The sequence below is a fragment of the Heliangelus exortis genome, chromosome 8 (assembly GCF_036169615.1).
Source record: "Heliangelus exortis chromosome 8, bHelExo1.hap1, whole genome shotgun sequence".
Classification (NCBI taxonomy): domain Eukaryota; kingdom Metazoa; phylum Chordata; class Aves; order Apodiformes; family Trochilidae; genus Heliangelus; species Heliangelus exortis.
The window spans coordinates 3,505,785-3,522,737 of record NC_092429.1 but is presented as its reverse complement, the minus strand read 5'-3'; the positions used below and the strand labels follow the sequence as shown (position 1 = coordinate 3,522,737).

At 38.7% G+C, this 16,953-nt stretch overlaps 1 protein-coding gene across 1 annotated transcript in view; it reads left to right on the top strand.

Moving 5' to 3' along the window:
• Positions 1 to 16,953, top strand: part of FGGY (FGGY carbohydrate kinase domain containing) — a 127,277-nt gene that overhangs the window by 49,140 nt on the left and 61,184 nt on the right. Inside the window, exons 7-8 of the mRNA XM_071750010.1 lie at positions 9,259 to 9,387; positions 13,296 to 13,399. Of these exons, the coding sequence (XP_071606111.1) occupies positions 9,259 to 9,387; positions 13,296 to 13,399 (233 nt within the window). The remainder of the gene's footprint in view (positions 1 to 9,258; positions 9,388 to 13,295; positions 13,400 to 16,953) is intronic.

Genomic DNA, 16,953 nt, shown 5'->3' with positions numbered 1-16,953 from the left:
TCAGTCTCCCAGAGCATGGAAAAATGGGAATGGTAACATTGCTCCAGTGGAAATTTAGGGGAGTTTACTTGTGTAGAGTGGACTTGGGAAAGAGCACTCTGAATAAGCTCAGCTTTCCCTTACTTAATTTAAGTTAATCAGGTCAACTTAAATCCACCTACCAGGAAAGGCCCTTTCAGTCACTGAAGCAGCACTGGTTTAACTGCAGATAGAATGGTTTGTATAATGGAAGACTCCTTCCCACCAGCTCCCAAAGTGTTGGCTTATGATCCCTGCATAGATCTCCTCCCAGGAGCTCACGAATGCTACACTGGGCACAAGGAGCACAGGATCACACCTTGCACAGACGCATGGATACAATTTTGGTTCAGTGAACAGTCTCAGCTGCCCTTAACATCAGCATGGGATACCAAAGGAAGGCAATTTCTTTAAGGAACTCATATGGACAAACGCTCAGATTGTTTGCTTCCAGGAGGCACATCAGACTGTGCTGTGGCTGACAGAAAAGAATTCAAAGCAGTGGACATAGCTGGCTTGCAGATTAAGGAAGAGCTGCCAGATCGCCTGGGTAGGAGTAGGTTGAAGGGAGATTGTACGTGGTCAAAAACTCCCCTTAGAATGAAAACAAAACCAAAAACCTGGCAAGTCTGAAGTAATTCTGCTGGAATTTCCTCTTCTGTTCTCAAGCTTGTCCAAGTCCGCTCAAGGTTTGTTTAGCTCAAACACAAGGATATATTTTTATGCTTGTATATTCCCCTTGTAGAGAGATAATAGTTACTTTCTCGTGTATCTCCGAAAAGATTAGCAGGCTCATGAAGCACCATTACTTTGTAACCAAAGCAAAATGTCAGAAGATAAAATTAGCAATTTTTTCGTACTGTATCAAAACAAACAGAGCAGAAAACCTAAGTTTGTTTGTTTTTAATCTCTATTGATTCTTGTTTCCAGTCAGAGGGAACTACAGATGAATAGTTATGACTAGACTTTTTTTAGAAGTAGCTTTAACTTTCATGACAATGGAAATATTTATAGAAATTGCTTGAGAACAACTTCTTTAATGTACGTATTTCTTTTTTTTCTGATAAATACACTTTTAAAATGTCTTGCCCTTTAAAAAATATATTTACAGTAAGAGTGATGGTTGTGGTTCCAATAGTACACTTCTTTTAGTTTCAGTTTAACTTAACACGTGACCTTGTTGATAAGGGAGACCCTCACATCTGACCTTTAGGATCTTCCACAAACCTTTCCCACAGCAAGGCGTGGGTTCACATGTGAACGTTCCCAGGCCTTTGACATTTTACATTTCTCAGAGCAGACAAACCTTTCAGGGAATCCACATGGTAAGTTGTTTGTGGTCCCTTCTCTACATCATGAATTTACTGATAACATTTGTGACAGTAAAGAGTCTTATCTGGAGATACTGCAAAATTTATTGATCCCAATAATTTTCCCACCAAGAAAGTAGAAGAGGGCTTGTATTCAAAACCACTATGAAAGTGTTGTGTAATACAGGCATTAGCATTTATCTGCTGTGGTGAAAGCACACGATGAGTATCTCTTTGTGGTATTAAAATACCTAGAAAGACATTAACAATTCCGTTAAAATTTCATGTACTATGGAACTCTCAGGCTACTGAAGCATATATTCCATTTGGAGGAAAATGCCTGATAAATTTTCACCACAGCCCTCTACTTCAGGGGCTACTTAAGGGACCAAATAATGATTTTTTAATTGAATGATCATACTATATGCCAAGTCTTTTTTTTTTTTTTTTTTTTTTTTTTTTTAAGATATCACCTTTGTCTGAGAGAGCATTGCAGGCACTGCAGAATAGGTTTTATTGTTCTTGAATGCTAAGATGCTGTCACCTTCTTTCATCCGTGATGGTGAAGCATATTGATAATAATGAAGTATTTTTTTGAAAAGCAAACTGGACCTGGGCACCTGTGTGTGTAATTTTTGAGACTTTGGCAAGACAACTGGGATTCTCTTGGTTGATTCCTGCTGTCATTCTTACTGTGCAGAAGCTTTACATGTGCTGGGTTGACCAAAGTCAAATGTTGGTGCAGCTCCTCTTGCTTTAGCCATTCAGACAACTTTTGTCCCAACAAAACAGCAGGCTGTTTATTTATGAACATTTTGTTACATGAATGGTTATATTCTTGCATCTGACAGTCTCTACTTCCATGTACAAAACTCATGAAGATGCTGGTAATGTATACCTCACTTGTTACACTTAAATAGAGCCAGTATGTCCACCTTTCTCTTGCCATGCCAAACTACTTCACAGGCAGTCAGCTCCCAGCCTGTCCTGGTGCCTGGGGTCCAGAAAATTTGCTTTTTTTCTTGAATTTCACAAGCTTCCTGTCAGCCAATTTCTTCTGCCTGGGATATTCTTCCTCTTTCCAATAAATGTTCTTTAACAGGCTGGGCTAAACTTGGGTAGCTCAGGTTTCTTTAACAGTGTTTGCTGGGTGATATTTTCCATCGCTCTTCTCCTGAAGAAATGATCCATCATTCACTCTGCTTATCATCATGTTGAGTCCTGCTGGCAGATGGTACCTTTCCACTTCTCCCTCCTCTCTGCAGCAAGAAGTGAGGAGTGCTGTGGGGTTTTCTTTCATCCTCAGGTTCCACTACAGCTTAGACAAGTAATAGTAAAAGCTTACAGCTTTCAAATAATAATAATAATAATAATAATAATAATAATAATAATAATAATAATAATAATAATAATAATAATAATACATTTCCTACCATTCACTGTTATGAATGTTGTGTCAGGCTGTCAAATGTTATCCCTTTCTCTTATTTCTTCATACAGTTCTAAAAAAAAGAAAAAAAAAAAAAAAGAAGAATTTCTCAGAATAGTGCTGGGTCATTTCTCCTCTTTTACCTGACTTCCTCTATCTGATTTGTTCTTGGGTTGTGGTTTTTTTGGTGGGTTTTTTTGTTTTTGTTGTGATTTGTTTGTTTGTTTTTGGTTTTGTTTGTTTTTCCTTAAACTTCATGCTGAGATAGCTTTTAATATATCTTTATAAGATATATCTTATATCTTTAGATATCTTATATATATATATAAAGATATATATAAAGATATAAAGATATCTTATAAGATATCTTTATAAGTCAGGATTCACAAAACCAGAAGGATTATTTAGAGAAATTTGCCAATTTCCTCCAAGTTAGAGGCTGTTGGACTCCCTAAAATGAAAGTTTAAGTAGTTTCAACTGTTTCTTAGAACCAGTCTTGATTTTATGATTTCCTGTGGTGGAGAGCCTACTTCAGGCTTAGAGGTTGTCAATTGTTAGCTGCTGTCATTTCCCAAAATGTATTAATTAAAGAATGCACTTTACTTTTCATCTGAACTTGAACTTTCTTCTCCTGTCTGGCAGGCTGTAGTGAAATGCCTGACCTGCAGAGACTAAAATTTTCTACTTGAGGTTTTTCATCAAGACTGTTATGTGAAATGTTAGTCTTCTCAGTCCTTGTAATTTCTTTCCTGACTCATTTCTGAACCCCTACAATGCATCAGTGTCCTCTCAGTACAGGTATTAGGGCTGCATACCTTGTGAATGTGGTGGGGAGTAAGATTGTGCAGGTATCAAAAGCTTAGCTTAGGAAAGATTCCAAAGGGTCTTTTCAGTAACTGGTCAGGTTTTTTTTTTTTTTGGTCTGTCATTTCAGTTTTGAAAAGGGGGTAATTGTTTCTTCAAAGAGGATTTACTATAATGTCAATTATTAAAAACATACTGTAATAGTAATAGTCCCTCATTAATGCAAACTAAATTGCCTGTACATTCTTAGTCATGTGTTGTACCAACCCAAAGGCTGATTGGCTGCAACCCTGAAAATATCTCAGTAGCCACGTTGTCTACACTGAGGACCTTTGGAGAGACTGTTAGGAATATTGTACTGTAAAGTGCCAGAAATCTAAATTACCAGCCTATTGACATCATTGTTTGCAAGCAAAACCATGAGATTTAGCAGTGAGTTTGGATGCAAATACATTAGTAAGCCATCCAATTAAATGTTTTATACCCACACACAGGTCAGCATAGTGAGTGGTGAGCCACACCTTACCAGAGAGGTTCCTTCTGTAGTTTCACTGAAATCTGGTAATGAAAACTCAGTGGTGTCCATCAGCGTATGTGCCTAATGACCCAATGATGCAGAATGCTTATTTTTGGTTTGGGTTTTTATTTTCTGACTTTCAAGCAGGAAAGCTTATCATTTATACATGAAGTGGCTCTCCCACTTGAGCAAGAAGCCAGTTGTCTTTGTTGAAGCAGGCACCTACTGTCTGCCAACCAATTTATTTTTCAGCTTAATGAAGCAGGCTCTGCCTGCACATACGTTGCCTGCTTTTGCCAGTATTTAGCAACCTTGTATGTCTGCCTGAAGTAATTACATGTTAGGTAGTTGAGATGTAGTTCAGCCAAAGGCATATGCTGTTATGGGAGAGTGGGATGGAAAAGACCCAAATTAGTTTTGCCTGGAGCTACCATGGCAGCTCACATAGGCAGAGATGAATTTTGAACTGAAGAAAGCCAAATTGATTTTGTTTAATCAACTGTTTTTTCTCACTTTTAAATAAGCTGGCCTATAATACCACAATTTGTTTTGGTTTTCCTGCATGAAAACTCTCAAGTTTTTAACTCCCAACCAGGAATTTTTATGGAGAGTATTTCCAGGTTAAATAAAGCCCCAAAGGTGACTGTTTATAACACCCTTTAAGCACCATGCATTCAGTCCTAAGAAAAAATTAATATTACAGCTTTATAGTCTGCATCATTATTCTACATCTTTCTGGTCTTAGCACTATTTTTGCTAATCAGCTGGGTTAAAAATTGTAGAACAATTAACCATACATAGAGCAGTTAAATATGAGTACTGTATGTAACTGAGAGGGATATTTGGTAGCGTATGTGAAAAAGAGTTGGGATGTTGTATCAGAAGAGTTATAATATTATTTGTTCAGATTCCTTGCATATATCAGATTTTTGCCATTGTGTGGGTTAATGTAAAAACCCCAAATTGGAGATTGTCTGCAAGCTTTGTAATGAACAAAGCACTGAGGGAGGGGGGAAATCCCTTACAGTGCTTACTACGAGATCCATTTGGCTTCCATGGTGCTTCTCAAGTTCCTCTTTCCTTTGATGCTTATTTATTACCATTTTGTTTAACTGGGTAAATTCTTCATGTTATATATAGCTTATTTAACAGGATATCTGTTTTGTGTTTTGACTTTGAAATTAAAAAGCACTTAGATTGTCCAGTCTGGCAGAGGCTGTAAAATGGAGACGGGATGTCCCCTTTGGTTGGATTTCTTTCTGAGGTTGCTGGGCTTTCAGCAAGGGATCCATATATCCAATTTTAAGTTTGCTTGTGTGAAGCTAGTGAAGAAAAGGGATGTTTCCTTTTGATTGTCTTCCTTTTGTATTTATATGCCACATATAAGCTCACGTTCTGCATGAGAGATGAAAAGCTGGTCTGGGTGAGTATATCATACTTGAGTCAGCTGGGCCCCCTGCTGCACTCTGCTTTTATGGGTTTTAAAAAGATCTACCTCCCAAAGTACCTACTTCTGTTAAATATTAGTAAGCCAGTACAGTGAATTTTGATTACTAAAGGGGACTGAAGATGCATTGTCTGCCTTGTGTGTTGCGTCTGGTAAATAGCTGGTTGCTGCGGAAACCACCTCAAAAGGTAGAGAGGGTCCTTGGTACCACATAAATTCTTTAAACAAAACCTGATCATAGCAAATTCTGACATTAGTCTTCGAAGAAGGATAAAAGAAGAGGAAGAGATTCAGACAGCTTTTTCCTTTTGTAAACTCTCTGCTTTATAGGGGAAAAAATCACTAGAAATAGTCTGTCTCGTCTGAAATGAAAAGGTTGTGGATTAAGGCATTGCATTAGGGGAACAGCTGTGTGAATGTGAAACAGAAAGTTCTCCAGCTTCAGCCATTATGGGTTTGTTTGGTTAGGTCTAATTTTGGAAGTCATTATAGCAAAGGTAAATGACTTGCACAGGAGACTACTGTAAACAAAAGACTCGATACATTGACTTTGGCAGGAGCCTTGAGAAGACTTGGTCCTTTCACTGCCTCATTTCTGCAGCCTTCTGTACTGCTCTCACTGCCCGCCTCTGTGTGCAGGCAGCTCCCATTTCCCTTCCTCCCTCCCTGACAGCTTCTTTCCCCTGACAGGTAGGATTTAAGGGGGGGCAGCACCTGCTGCTGAAATGCTGGTGTGTAGCTGGGGAATACCTTTATTTTTATAGCAGCTGTCCCTTGACTTCTAAAGCCACGGTGTTTTGCTGAACAACAAATCTGTTTGCTCTCTCTTGATCTAGTACTGGAGTATAATCTGTTTCAAATGCTTTACTTTATAACTGCGGCTCCTTTGTAGTTGCTTTGTGTGGTTTTATTTCATTGTTTAATAGCTTTATACCTACAGATCTTAAGCAATCTGATGCATAGCTGAGTTTTCTAACTTTTCAGTGAAGATTGGAGCCTGAGAACTATAGTTCCCTTTCCAGGTCTGTAGCCATCAGGCTCAGTCAAGGTTCTGCCCATCCCACACTTACTTACTGAAGCTGGTGAGGAGGCAGCTTCCATGATGCCAGAGGGAATGCCCATGCAGGGACTGCTTCTTCCCTTTTACAGAACTCCTCGTGAACACAGGACATGGGTGTAGTGGAGCTTTCATTACTTTGTGAAGCTGGGATGAAGTAGAGGGGCAGAGTTGGTATCCCCTCATTACAGTACTTGCTTACTGGTATTTTCTTCTCTCCCTGACTGTTGGGTGACCACAGGAGTCTCCTCTTTGCAATCCTTGTCATGGGTGACTTCTGACTGCTGTCACTTCCCAGGATGTCAGGAAATGCTTTCAGTCGAGGAATAACTGTTTACCTTGACTCCAAAACCAGACAGGGCATGCTCTGCTCTGCTCTTAATTACTTTTTAATTTCTTTTTTCAAAAAGCACAAGATTTTTATACTGCATCTTCATATCACAACCCATCCCTGCACAGTCTTCCACACTTTCTGCCCATGGGAGATAGTAATGCTACTCATCATTCTGATATATAACTAGTACCAAAGGAATCTATAGGGTCATTTTCTACTCCTACCAGAGGAGAGGAGATTATCTTTATCTGTGAAATTGCTCCCTTAGTGCTCATTAATTAGAAATACAGTAATTGAGACACTGGTGAGAAAAGATTTTGTCTAATAGTAGCCCTGATCTCTAAAATGGAATTTAACCACATAAAAGTTACACACTAAAATGTTTGACCAGTAGGACAGATATAAACAAGCTGGCCATAGAATTCAGTGCCTGGGAACAGCTTTTAGTTCAGGTTAATTTCATCTCGTGCTGTATATACAAGATATTTGTGTGCTTACACACCCAGCAGCTGATGCTGAAGAAGAAGATGTGGTTTTAGCTGCATGAACTCTTTTGAACTTCCCACCACCTGCCGGGTCTTTGAATGTCAGGAGAAGCAGACAACTTTGGTTTACTGGTGTTATTCTCTGATGTATTAATAAACCAGAAAGGTAATACTAAAGTTCTTACTGAGAAACATCCGGCTCACCAACTTATTGGAGAAAAAATGTAAGAGCTACATCTCTTGGAAAAGGTAGCACAATGTTTTGACTTTACACAAAGAATTAATAAAGTACAGATTCTTCTTTGTGCTGTGAGAAGATAATTTAACATCATTCCTTCCTTCTATATAAGCTACTGGAGGGATGGAATTACTCCAGAAACTCATGGAGAAATGAACACAAAAGAAGTTGTTTGTGCTGTCTGATCAGAGTGCTCCATGCACTGCATCCATTGGGAAATGAGCACCTTCCTTACACTGAAGAACAAACATAACTGACAACAAAGCCAATGATCTAAGTGGTATACAAAATTGGAGACCCATTTTCCACCCATGAATTAAGCATTATAAACTTCTTTTCACCTAACAGTAAGGTAACATTTCTAGAAGATTGTTCATGAGCTTGAGTATGTAGTGATACTTCATGATACCCTGTTCCTCTTCATTCATCCCTGCTGTGGAGGATATTTTACTTCCTTTTTACACATCAGAACATGCTTTAGGTGTAACATTCTCAATGGGCTTGGCTGCAAATAAGCTTGTTTTACTTTAAAAAGGAGTTTTGTCAACTCTGACCAGAAGATTTATTAAACTGAGCAAACACAACAGATACTTAGTGTTAAATGAGCACCAAGCCTGTGACTTAACACCCTGGTGTTGGCAGGGAGGTCTATGGGAGCTCCCACTGTGCCTTTCACTGCCTCTCACCCACCAAATCTTTAGATTAATAGCAAAGTGTGTGCAGTTCCAGGAGCTGTCAGTCTCATTGGTTTGGCTGTGGTTAGACTCAGCAGCCAGAGAGGAGGCTGTCATGGGATGGGGGGTGCCCTCAAATTCTCAAAGTTCTTCTAAACTCTGAGGAACCTTTATCACCATGATTTAATTATTGAAACAATCTCTCTTTTCACTAGACAAAACTAAATATGCATTATGGTAGGGTGGAGCAATGCAGACAGGACCTGCCACTGGGTTCCCTGGTGACAGGACTGAGAAGGGTTGCAGTGCTTGTGTTCAGGGTGACCATAATGTTCTTCATACTTCACAAGGACAGTGGAAGCTCAGAACTGGGTTATTGAAGCCTGTGAGGAAGTACAGCCCACAGGAGGAATTTGCTGAATAAGCCGGTTTCTTTTTTATATTTATTTGTTACCATAGCCATCTTATTCCAAGTAGAAAGTGCTGGGAAATAGAAAAAAAAAATTGGCCCTTACCTTGTGCAACAGGTGCAGTTTCCAGTTGTGAGTGTGGCCTGAAGTGAATCTCATTCACACACCCAGAGAATGGCTGCAGGCAGCCTGGGCAGGAACTACCACAAGAACTTGGGATTTCTGCATAAGTATTTCCTATCTCTTGGAAAGATTCCAAGCAGAATTTAATTGCTTGTGGAGAAATGTTTCTCTGTGGCTTGATGGGGCACTGGATCCTTTTGAACTTCTGAATTGTTGTGGGACAACCTGATCTAACATGGTTGTGTTTAATAATGCAGAGAGATAATGAAAGATACTTCTTAATCAGATAGAGTTCTTTGATGCACACTATACTAACTTGAGGGAGAGGAAAAGAGTTCTTATCATAACATACACATTTGTTTCTCTGTTTAGTAAATTGACAGGTGTTTGGTTTTTCTTGTGTCTGCCCAGGAAACCACGTCCTGTCTCCTGGAGAGGCTGTTGGGAAAGGTCTCACGCCAGAAGCTGCGAAGGATCTCGGTCTCCCCGAAGGCATTGCAGTAGCAGCATCCCTCATTGATGCACATGCAGGAGGGCTAGGTACTCAGTCATATATTTACTATTCTTGGCAAGAGGAATGTACTGAATTAATTTTAAAAAGCCATTTTTCTTACAGCCTACTTTGCATCCAGCAATTTGCGCTGATGCTGTTCTTGTGAAACAGCATAACTAAAATTAAAAAAGCCTTCAGAGGAATTGCTAATATTGAGTATCTGTTTATAGGGAGGGGTTACCTTAGAGAAGATTTAGATAGGGATCCAGCTGCAAAAGGGAAGTCTGAATTTTAGTGTTACACTAAAGGCACATTGTGTTCCTGCTGTTGTGACTTACTTAAAAATCTCATTTTGTCAGTGTCCTAATTGAATAAATATGTATTTAAAACTATGTGCCCTAGCAATTTTATGTTTTTGAAGAGGATGCAATAATAAGCTGGCCTGAAATAGGTTGTTGAAAAACTGGATTGTCACAGAGCACATGAGAACAACAGTGGACAGTCCTCATTTAATTGGATTCAGAGCACAAAAAGTTTGTCCAGGAAATTTCATATGCTGAAATCGATGAACAGAATTTAAGTAAGAACAGAGAGCTGTTCATTTGCTGTAGTTTTCTGTAAAGAAACTTTAACATTAGAAATATATAGCTACTGGCATCCAACAGAGTGAGACTCGAGTGGATAGAGACAGTCTGCTTATGCTAGTCCTGTTTATCAGAATATGTTTTCCCAGATGGCACCACAAACACCAGCAGACTACTGAAATCATTGCCAGGAGGGGAGAAACATATAGGTTGTTGTTAGAAAGGGAGAGACACATCACAGAGGAGAGAGTCAGTCACAGGGTGGGGAGACACTGCATGCTAATCATACAGTAACTGAGTAGAGCCTGTGAAAAGAGCAAGATTTAAGGTAGAACTCATACTTCATGAGTCTGAGAAGGGTGAAAAATAGGTAGGGAAAGTAGAAGAAAAGTCAGTAAAAAATAAAAGATTCATATAGCAACAGAGACAGCAGGAGCAAAAGGAGAGATGGAGAGTGCAAATGTGGGGAAAGGAAATGAATAGTGTAGATACATCACAAATGTATATGAATACCTCTCTTTCATCCATAGATTTTAATAACAAGAACTTTAATCTTTTTCAAGTGTAGCTTAAACTACAGTCTGCAAAATACATGTCTGAAAAACCTTGGGTTTTTTGTTTTTTTTTGAAAAACAAGCCAGGAAAAGACAACACAGATAATAGAACTAGGAAGTGAAATGGTGTTCTGATTAAAAGGTACTAAGGGTGTCAATGCAATAAAGTGCAATAAAGCATGGTAATCTTTTAATAATGATAAAATGGATACAGAAGAAAAGAAAATAGACAAGAGATATTTGAAAACAAAAATTAAAAGGTGAAAATACCAGAAACAAATAACTTGTAGTTGATGTAAACTTCTGTTTTGAAAAGTCATTGATATTTGTTTTAGTGCTTACTCTGGTGTGATCTGTATTGAAATATTGAGGTTTACAATTTTTTTGAATGATAGGACTTACATATTTTGAATGATAGGAATTACATAGCAAGCTTTAGATTAGTGTATGGGACAACATTCAGTGGGTGTCATTCTTATTCTTAAACACATTCTGCTGTTTGTTTTAAAAATAGTCTGTAACAGCAGAGTAATGAAAGGGGCTCTTTTGTATCCTGTGGGCAAAACCAAAAGGACATGATGGTCTTATTTTCACTGTTAATTACTTCTGACACACTGTTCAGATCTGCTTTAGGCTGGATATAAAGTGTGTTTTTGCTGAACAGCGTACTGAAGTTTATGAATGCTTCAAAGTTTTGAGTAAAATAAAGATAAAGAATTATGTAATACATATGTTTGTGGAGGTATCAGTCCATCTGATACCTATTATGGAAAAGTAAAAACCTAAAAGCTGAGTAGGTGTGTCTTATATTTTGACCCACTGCAAGGGTTTAAAAGAGCCTGCAGATAAAAAATGTGCATATGGGAGGCCAGTCTTTTGGGACTGGCATCATAAAAATAATGTTCACATTGCACCTTTTAAAAAGATATCAGCATTTTTTCAGCAAAAGTAGAGTATTTCTTGAACAGTATCTAAAAGGCTTTATCAATGCTCAGCATTGCCTGTTTTTCTAAAATCTCTCCTACAGTTTGTGTGGTACACAGACTTCTCAGAATTTCAGTCCTCCTTGGAGTATGAAAAACTGTAGCTAAGTTACAGTTAAAAGTGACTTATAAAAGCAATTGAACTGTTTTTAGCAAACAGAATATCTTAAGCTTTCATTATGATGAAAATATCCCATGTTTATTTGCCATTTGACATAAATTAATTACAAATAGGAAGCCTCTTGGAACTCTGAACACGAGTATGGCCACTGATAAAATCCCACTGAGTTCAAAAAGGGCTAGAATGCATATTTTGCAGAATGCACATTTTCTTAGTGATTACAAATACCTAAACATGAAGCTCTTCAATTTTTCGTTGTTTAGAAAAATATATTTGCAACATATGCTGACAATTCAGTGTAATAGATTTGTTTCCTCTGAAGTGTGAACAATGTTTTTAACTGCTTTAAGAAATTCTGTTGCAGTGTTGACTAGCACAGGAAGTTGCCTTTTGTCTTAACTCAAGCACATCGGTTTGAGTGGTGATAAATAAAGCATAAGAGGTAGAAGCCAGACTTTCAGCTTCCTTTTGTTCCTTTCAAATAAATTGTCAGTATGACAGCCATGCTACGACATAGTTATAAGCTAGCTAAGTAGAAAGGGACACAAGGACAGATTTTTAAAGACAGTTTTAGAGCTTAATTTTCTGATTATGTAGTTGACTACAGTACCACAGTAAGGCAAAGCCCAGCAGACCAATTTCATAACAGAATTTTCAGTGGTTACCTAAACAAGAAGGTGTTAATGAAGTGTAGCATTGGAACCAGCAGTTACACTTGGCACCTCTCAGAGTGTCCAGCAAATGCTTTCATGTTCCTTCTACAGTGAGGAGAAAGATTTTTTTTTTAGCAGGATTGGCAAACTGGTCACCAGACTGCACATTGCAGATGCAGATGACCAGTTTGCCAGTTGGAAAGTAATGCTCAAGAAAAAAAGAAAGACAAACAAAAGAACACTACTTGTTGGGCTGCTGCATTTTGCTGGGTGCAGCACAACAGGATGCAATAATGTGACTTCGGTGAGGAGGAGAGGGCAGGATTTCCATTTTAGCCTCCTCTTAAGTGAAATAAACATGATGTGATTCATGCTGAAGCTTGGCTGCAGATCTGCCCCAGTCTGTCAGCAAGCTCCTGGCTCCTCTCTGGGATCCCCTGGTGTATCTTTGCTGTGGGCTGAACACTTGCTGAGTTTGTCCTCCTTCCTGCCCTGTCCTGCACGCAGAAGCTCCTCAGAGCCAAGCAGAGTTCTTCTTAGGGAAGGAACAATCTTCCTTTAGATGGTTCTGTCTGACGTGGACAGAACAGCAGCAGCAGTCAAGACAACAAAGCTGGCAAGCTCCCAGACTCCTGCCAAGTTGCCCCTTTCTCCAACTCATCCCCTGACAAAACACATCACACAGTAAAAGTGTGATAAACTGTGAACAAATAAACGTCTCTGCAGTCTACCCTAGTGCTGTTCATAACAGAGCAGTGTTCTGTTCTGCATGTTAGTGTACTACCTGGAGGAAGAAAGGTCACATCTTAGTCAAAGTAATATTCAAAAGATGATGAAAAGCTTGAGCATGGAAGAAATAATCTTGTGTCCTCATGTATCTGGAATAAAAATACATTTTAATCCAATTTGATAAAATAACTTTGGTTATTGTCTATGTGGAGGTTTTTGATTTGTAACAGTGGTGTGAGATAGTTGGCAACCATTTGTGTACAGAAAAGCTGTGTTTTGTGAGGGCTGGCTTGCTCTTCTTTAAAAGAGAATTTTAATTTTATTTTAATAGGAGTAATTGGAGCAGATGTGAAAGGACATAACCTCCCATGTGAAAACCAGCCAATTACATCCCGACTTGCTATGATCTGTGGAACATCTTCATGCCACATGGGGGTAGGTTCTATGTGCAGTCCTGATTTGTACAGATACTACTATCTAATGTTTTGGAAGGCAAAAGTGACCTTTGTGCTTCTCACCCTTTTTCCTTGAATTTTTTTTCTGGTAACTCTATCTTTGCCTTTGGATATTAATTATATATTACCATGCATTTGCTTTTAAGCAAGAGCTTTAATAGTAGCAGAAATCAATACTGAAAAATCACATGGAAAGTGAAAACCATGATGCTAGAGTGGCTTAAAGAACAGCCTGAAACCTGAGCCAGACTCTGAGCTTGAGTTATCCATGACAAGCCTGTCACTAATGTGTTACAGAATATTGTCTTTGGAGAAGGAGTGCATGTCTTCAGTCACAGCCCTTCTCCCCCACCTCTTCACTTAATAAATATAAATCCTTCTACCTCTGAAAATTGCCATGATGTATAGAATTATGATGCATATCATGACTAAAAAGAAAGAAAAACCCTGATAAGCAATTTTCCCTTTGCTAATTTTTCTCAGTGAATTAATACAGAAGCTTTTTCTGAGATTGCAATTAAAATTTAGTGCCTGCTTTTTTAAATTTATAACTTTTTAAAAACGTATGAGCCTGAAAGCATTCCATTTAGATAAGTACCCTTTCTGCCACATTTTTTTAAATTTAAAACTCGTTTTGGTCTTAAATTTAGACTGATTATAATTTTGATTTTTCTTAAGTGAGAAAATGGCAATGGGATTGCTAGAGGTTTTTAGAGACTGCCAACATGCTTCATTGAGAGAGCTCCAGTAGTGAAAAAGAAAGGAAGCTGATAATAAAATGCAAGGCATAGAAGTAAGTTAAGTTGTCTTTGTTGTGACAGCATGAGTACATGAATAAGTGGTGATCCCATCACATGGATTGCAGTTCACCAAAGCATTTAAGCACATGATTGAATTTAAAGCTGTGAATAATCCCAGTATTGTGAAACAGAACATTTAAGAAAAGCTTATATCCTGTAGACCAATTGAAATACATGTGGGTTCCATCCTACACATGACTTTCAAACCTCACACTCCACCACTCTTAGCTTACTGTCTCTGAAAATTTCCTTGGTATCTCTCTGTCTGTTGTGGTGCAGGTGGGGCACCCTGCAAATACCAGCTCCAGGGGAAGAAGCCAACCTTCAAACCTCCCATGAACTCCTCCTGACCTCTTTCATTTAGCTGAGTTAGTTGAAATTGTTAAAATGAGGTAGGTTAATAGATACAATACTGGACCAAAATAAGGTGAGGAGCACTTGGATAGCTTCCCCAAAAGGTCTAAGGGCAATGTGGAACAGTTGGAAGTGGGCCAGCTGGCTCTAACTTAGTCCTTTAGGATAGTAGCCCTAGAGGAGGAGATGTGTGTGGTTATTAATTAATTTTTAGCACATATATGTTAATAAGTTCTATATGTAGACCCAGCTCCCTACTATAGTTTGTTTTGCTTCCCAAACTAGAGCATGGCTTATCAGTATAAACACTTATCAGTATAAACAGCATTTTTTTGTGTGCATGCTCCACCACCATGAAAAATGGAGCTCCATTAAATATGCTAATGTAACAAGAGTGACATGATGAAGTCCATGTCACTGTTAATCAATGTTCTGCCATTAAAGCAACCCCAAAGTCCTACACAGACTCCACTCCATAGACAAGGTAGAACCTTTTAAGGCTCTTAATCACTTGAATGCAAACTGGGGAATTGATGCTTGTGCAGGTTTTGGCTAGACTGAAGTAGATTTTTATTTAAATGTAACTACTCAGCATTTTATAATCATTTCCTTAACTGCCTTCCTTCACTCATCTGTTCAGAGGTATAACAATCTTTAGCCAGCAGACAATAAGCAAATTCTGAACTTCTCTGTATTTAATCTGTGCAAGGACTTTGTTTTACCCTTCTTTTATCTTTTACCTGCATAAGCTTCGTGAAATGGGTGTAGAGCACACAGAGCCGTTAGTTGTATGTGTTTTAATGAGACCTATATGCAGCTGCATTTGGCTGAAATTAACTGTTCCTTTTTTTAATTAGGACTATAAAATGAAAGTATATGATACTTGTGTTTTGATAGAAATATATATTTTTTTTTTCTCTCCGTGTGCACCAAGGGACCCTCAGGGCTACAGAGATTAATCATCGAGTTTAATTTAATGCAGTGGGAGAGAGACCTGTGTGGTCAGGCGGGCATTAAAAAGTGCCTTTGATCTGCCTCAGGTGCACTGAGCCCCAGTGAGCCAGCAACAATAATACCTTTGTGAGATGATCAGAGACCAGAGAGGGAGAAAATGGCCTGTGTGGAAACTCAAGGCCGTCCTTTGTTGTGGTTCTGGCAAACGAAAGAGCCAACTGTCAGGAGAAATTCAGAAAACAGAAAGCAGGGTGAAAGTACACTTGGATTGCTTTCAAGGGATCCTAACAGGAAACTTTTCAAAAACTTCTGCTATGTCTTTCTCTCCCTTCCCCACAGTCCTTCTTTTGGTGAGGGCAGGGGTACTTCTCTTGGTGTATGTGTGTTGGTACAGTATTTCCATTCTCTAGACTGAATACTCCATGAGTCATGGGAACAGGTATTTCTTGAACACTTGAAGAGAAACTGCTCCATGACCCAGTTTTCATTACCTCAAGGACTAGAGAGATCTTGAACAAAAGACTTTGCTAATCATGCCTTTGATATTTTAGAAAGTACAAATGTGGAACCTAATTTTACTCATGGCTATAATGGTTTAATTTGTGGTAGAACTGCCATTTTTAAGGGAGGATAGGCTTTTGGAATTAACCACTGACAGTTTGGGGTAATCAAACACACACCCAAAGCATTTTGTGTTTCTGTTGAGATACTTGCCTAACTCCTGGAAGATGCAAAAAGCATGTTGTAATTAGGTTACTGATCTAAGTCCAAGTTCAGTAGTTGCTGAAAGTCACTGCCACCTCAGGGCTCATCCATTATCCATGAGGGAAAAGAAGAGAAAAGATTTTCTAAATATTTTTGGACAGTTATTCATTTTACATGATTCTCTGCTGCCTCTTTTGCCCTAGCAAAGGTCATTGGCAGAATTTGCATTTGTAATCTGAAATAAGCTGTCCTTTTACTTGTAAAGGATTGTCCCTTAGTTTAGGGCTGGGATTCATTTGTTGCAGCTTTGATCTGTCTGTGCAGGGCAGGTATTCCTTTCAAGTGAGTGATACTCAGGGGCTGACTTTTCTGAGTGGGCTGCTGCATGTCATCATTTTTAGATGGGGTCTCTAAGCTCCAGCACCCATAATTAGTTATGGAAGTTTTAGAAGACTTCCCTGGGTAGCCATGGTGACTACACAAAATGTGTAAGTAGTTTGTCACTGTAAAATAGCAGCAGGTTTGAGGCATTGAAATAGGAGCTTGCATGTTTGCATGAGTCTAACAGACATGCCCTAACTTCTGGGAATAAGGTAACTGGTTTCCCAAAAAGCCTTTCTTCTTGCCAGTGGCTTACTAATTTCATGGGATACTTTAAAGATTTAAAAAATCCTTTGTTTTCTTCTGAAACCTTTCTGTGATCAGAGGGTTTTCAGATACA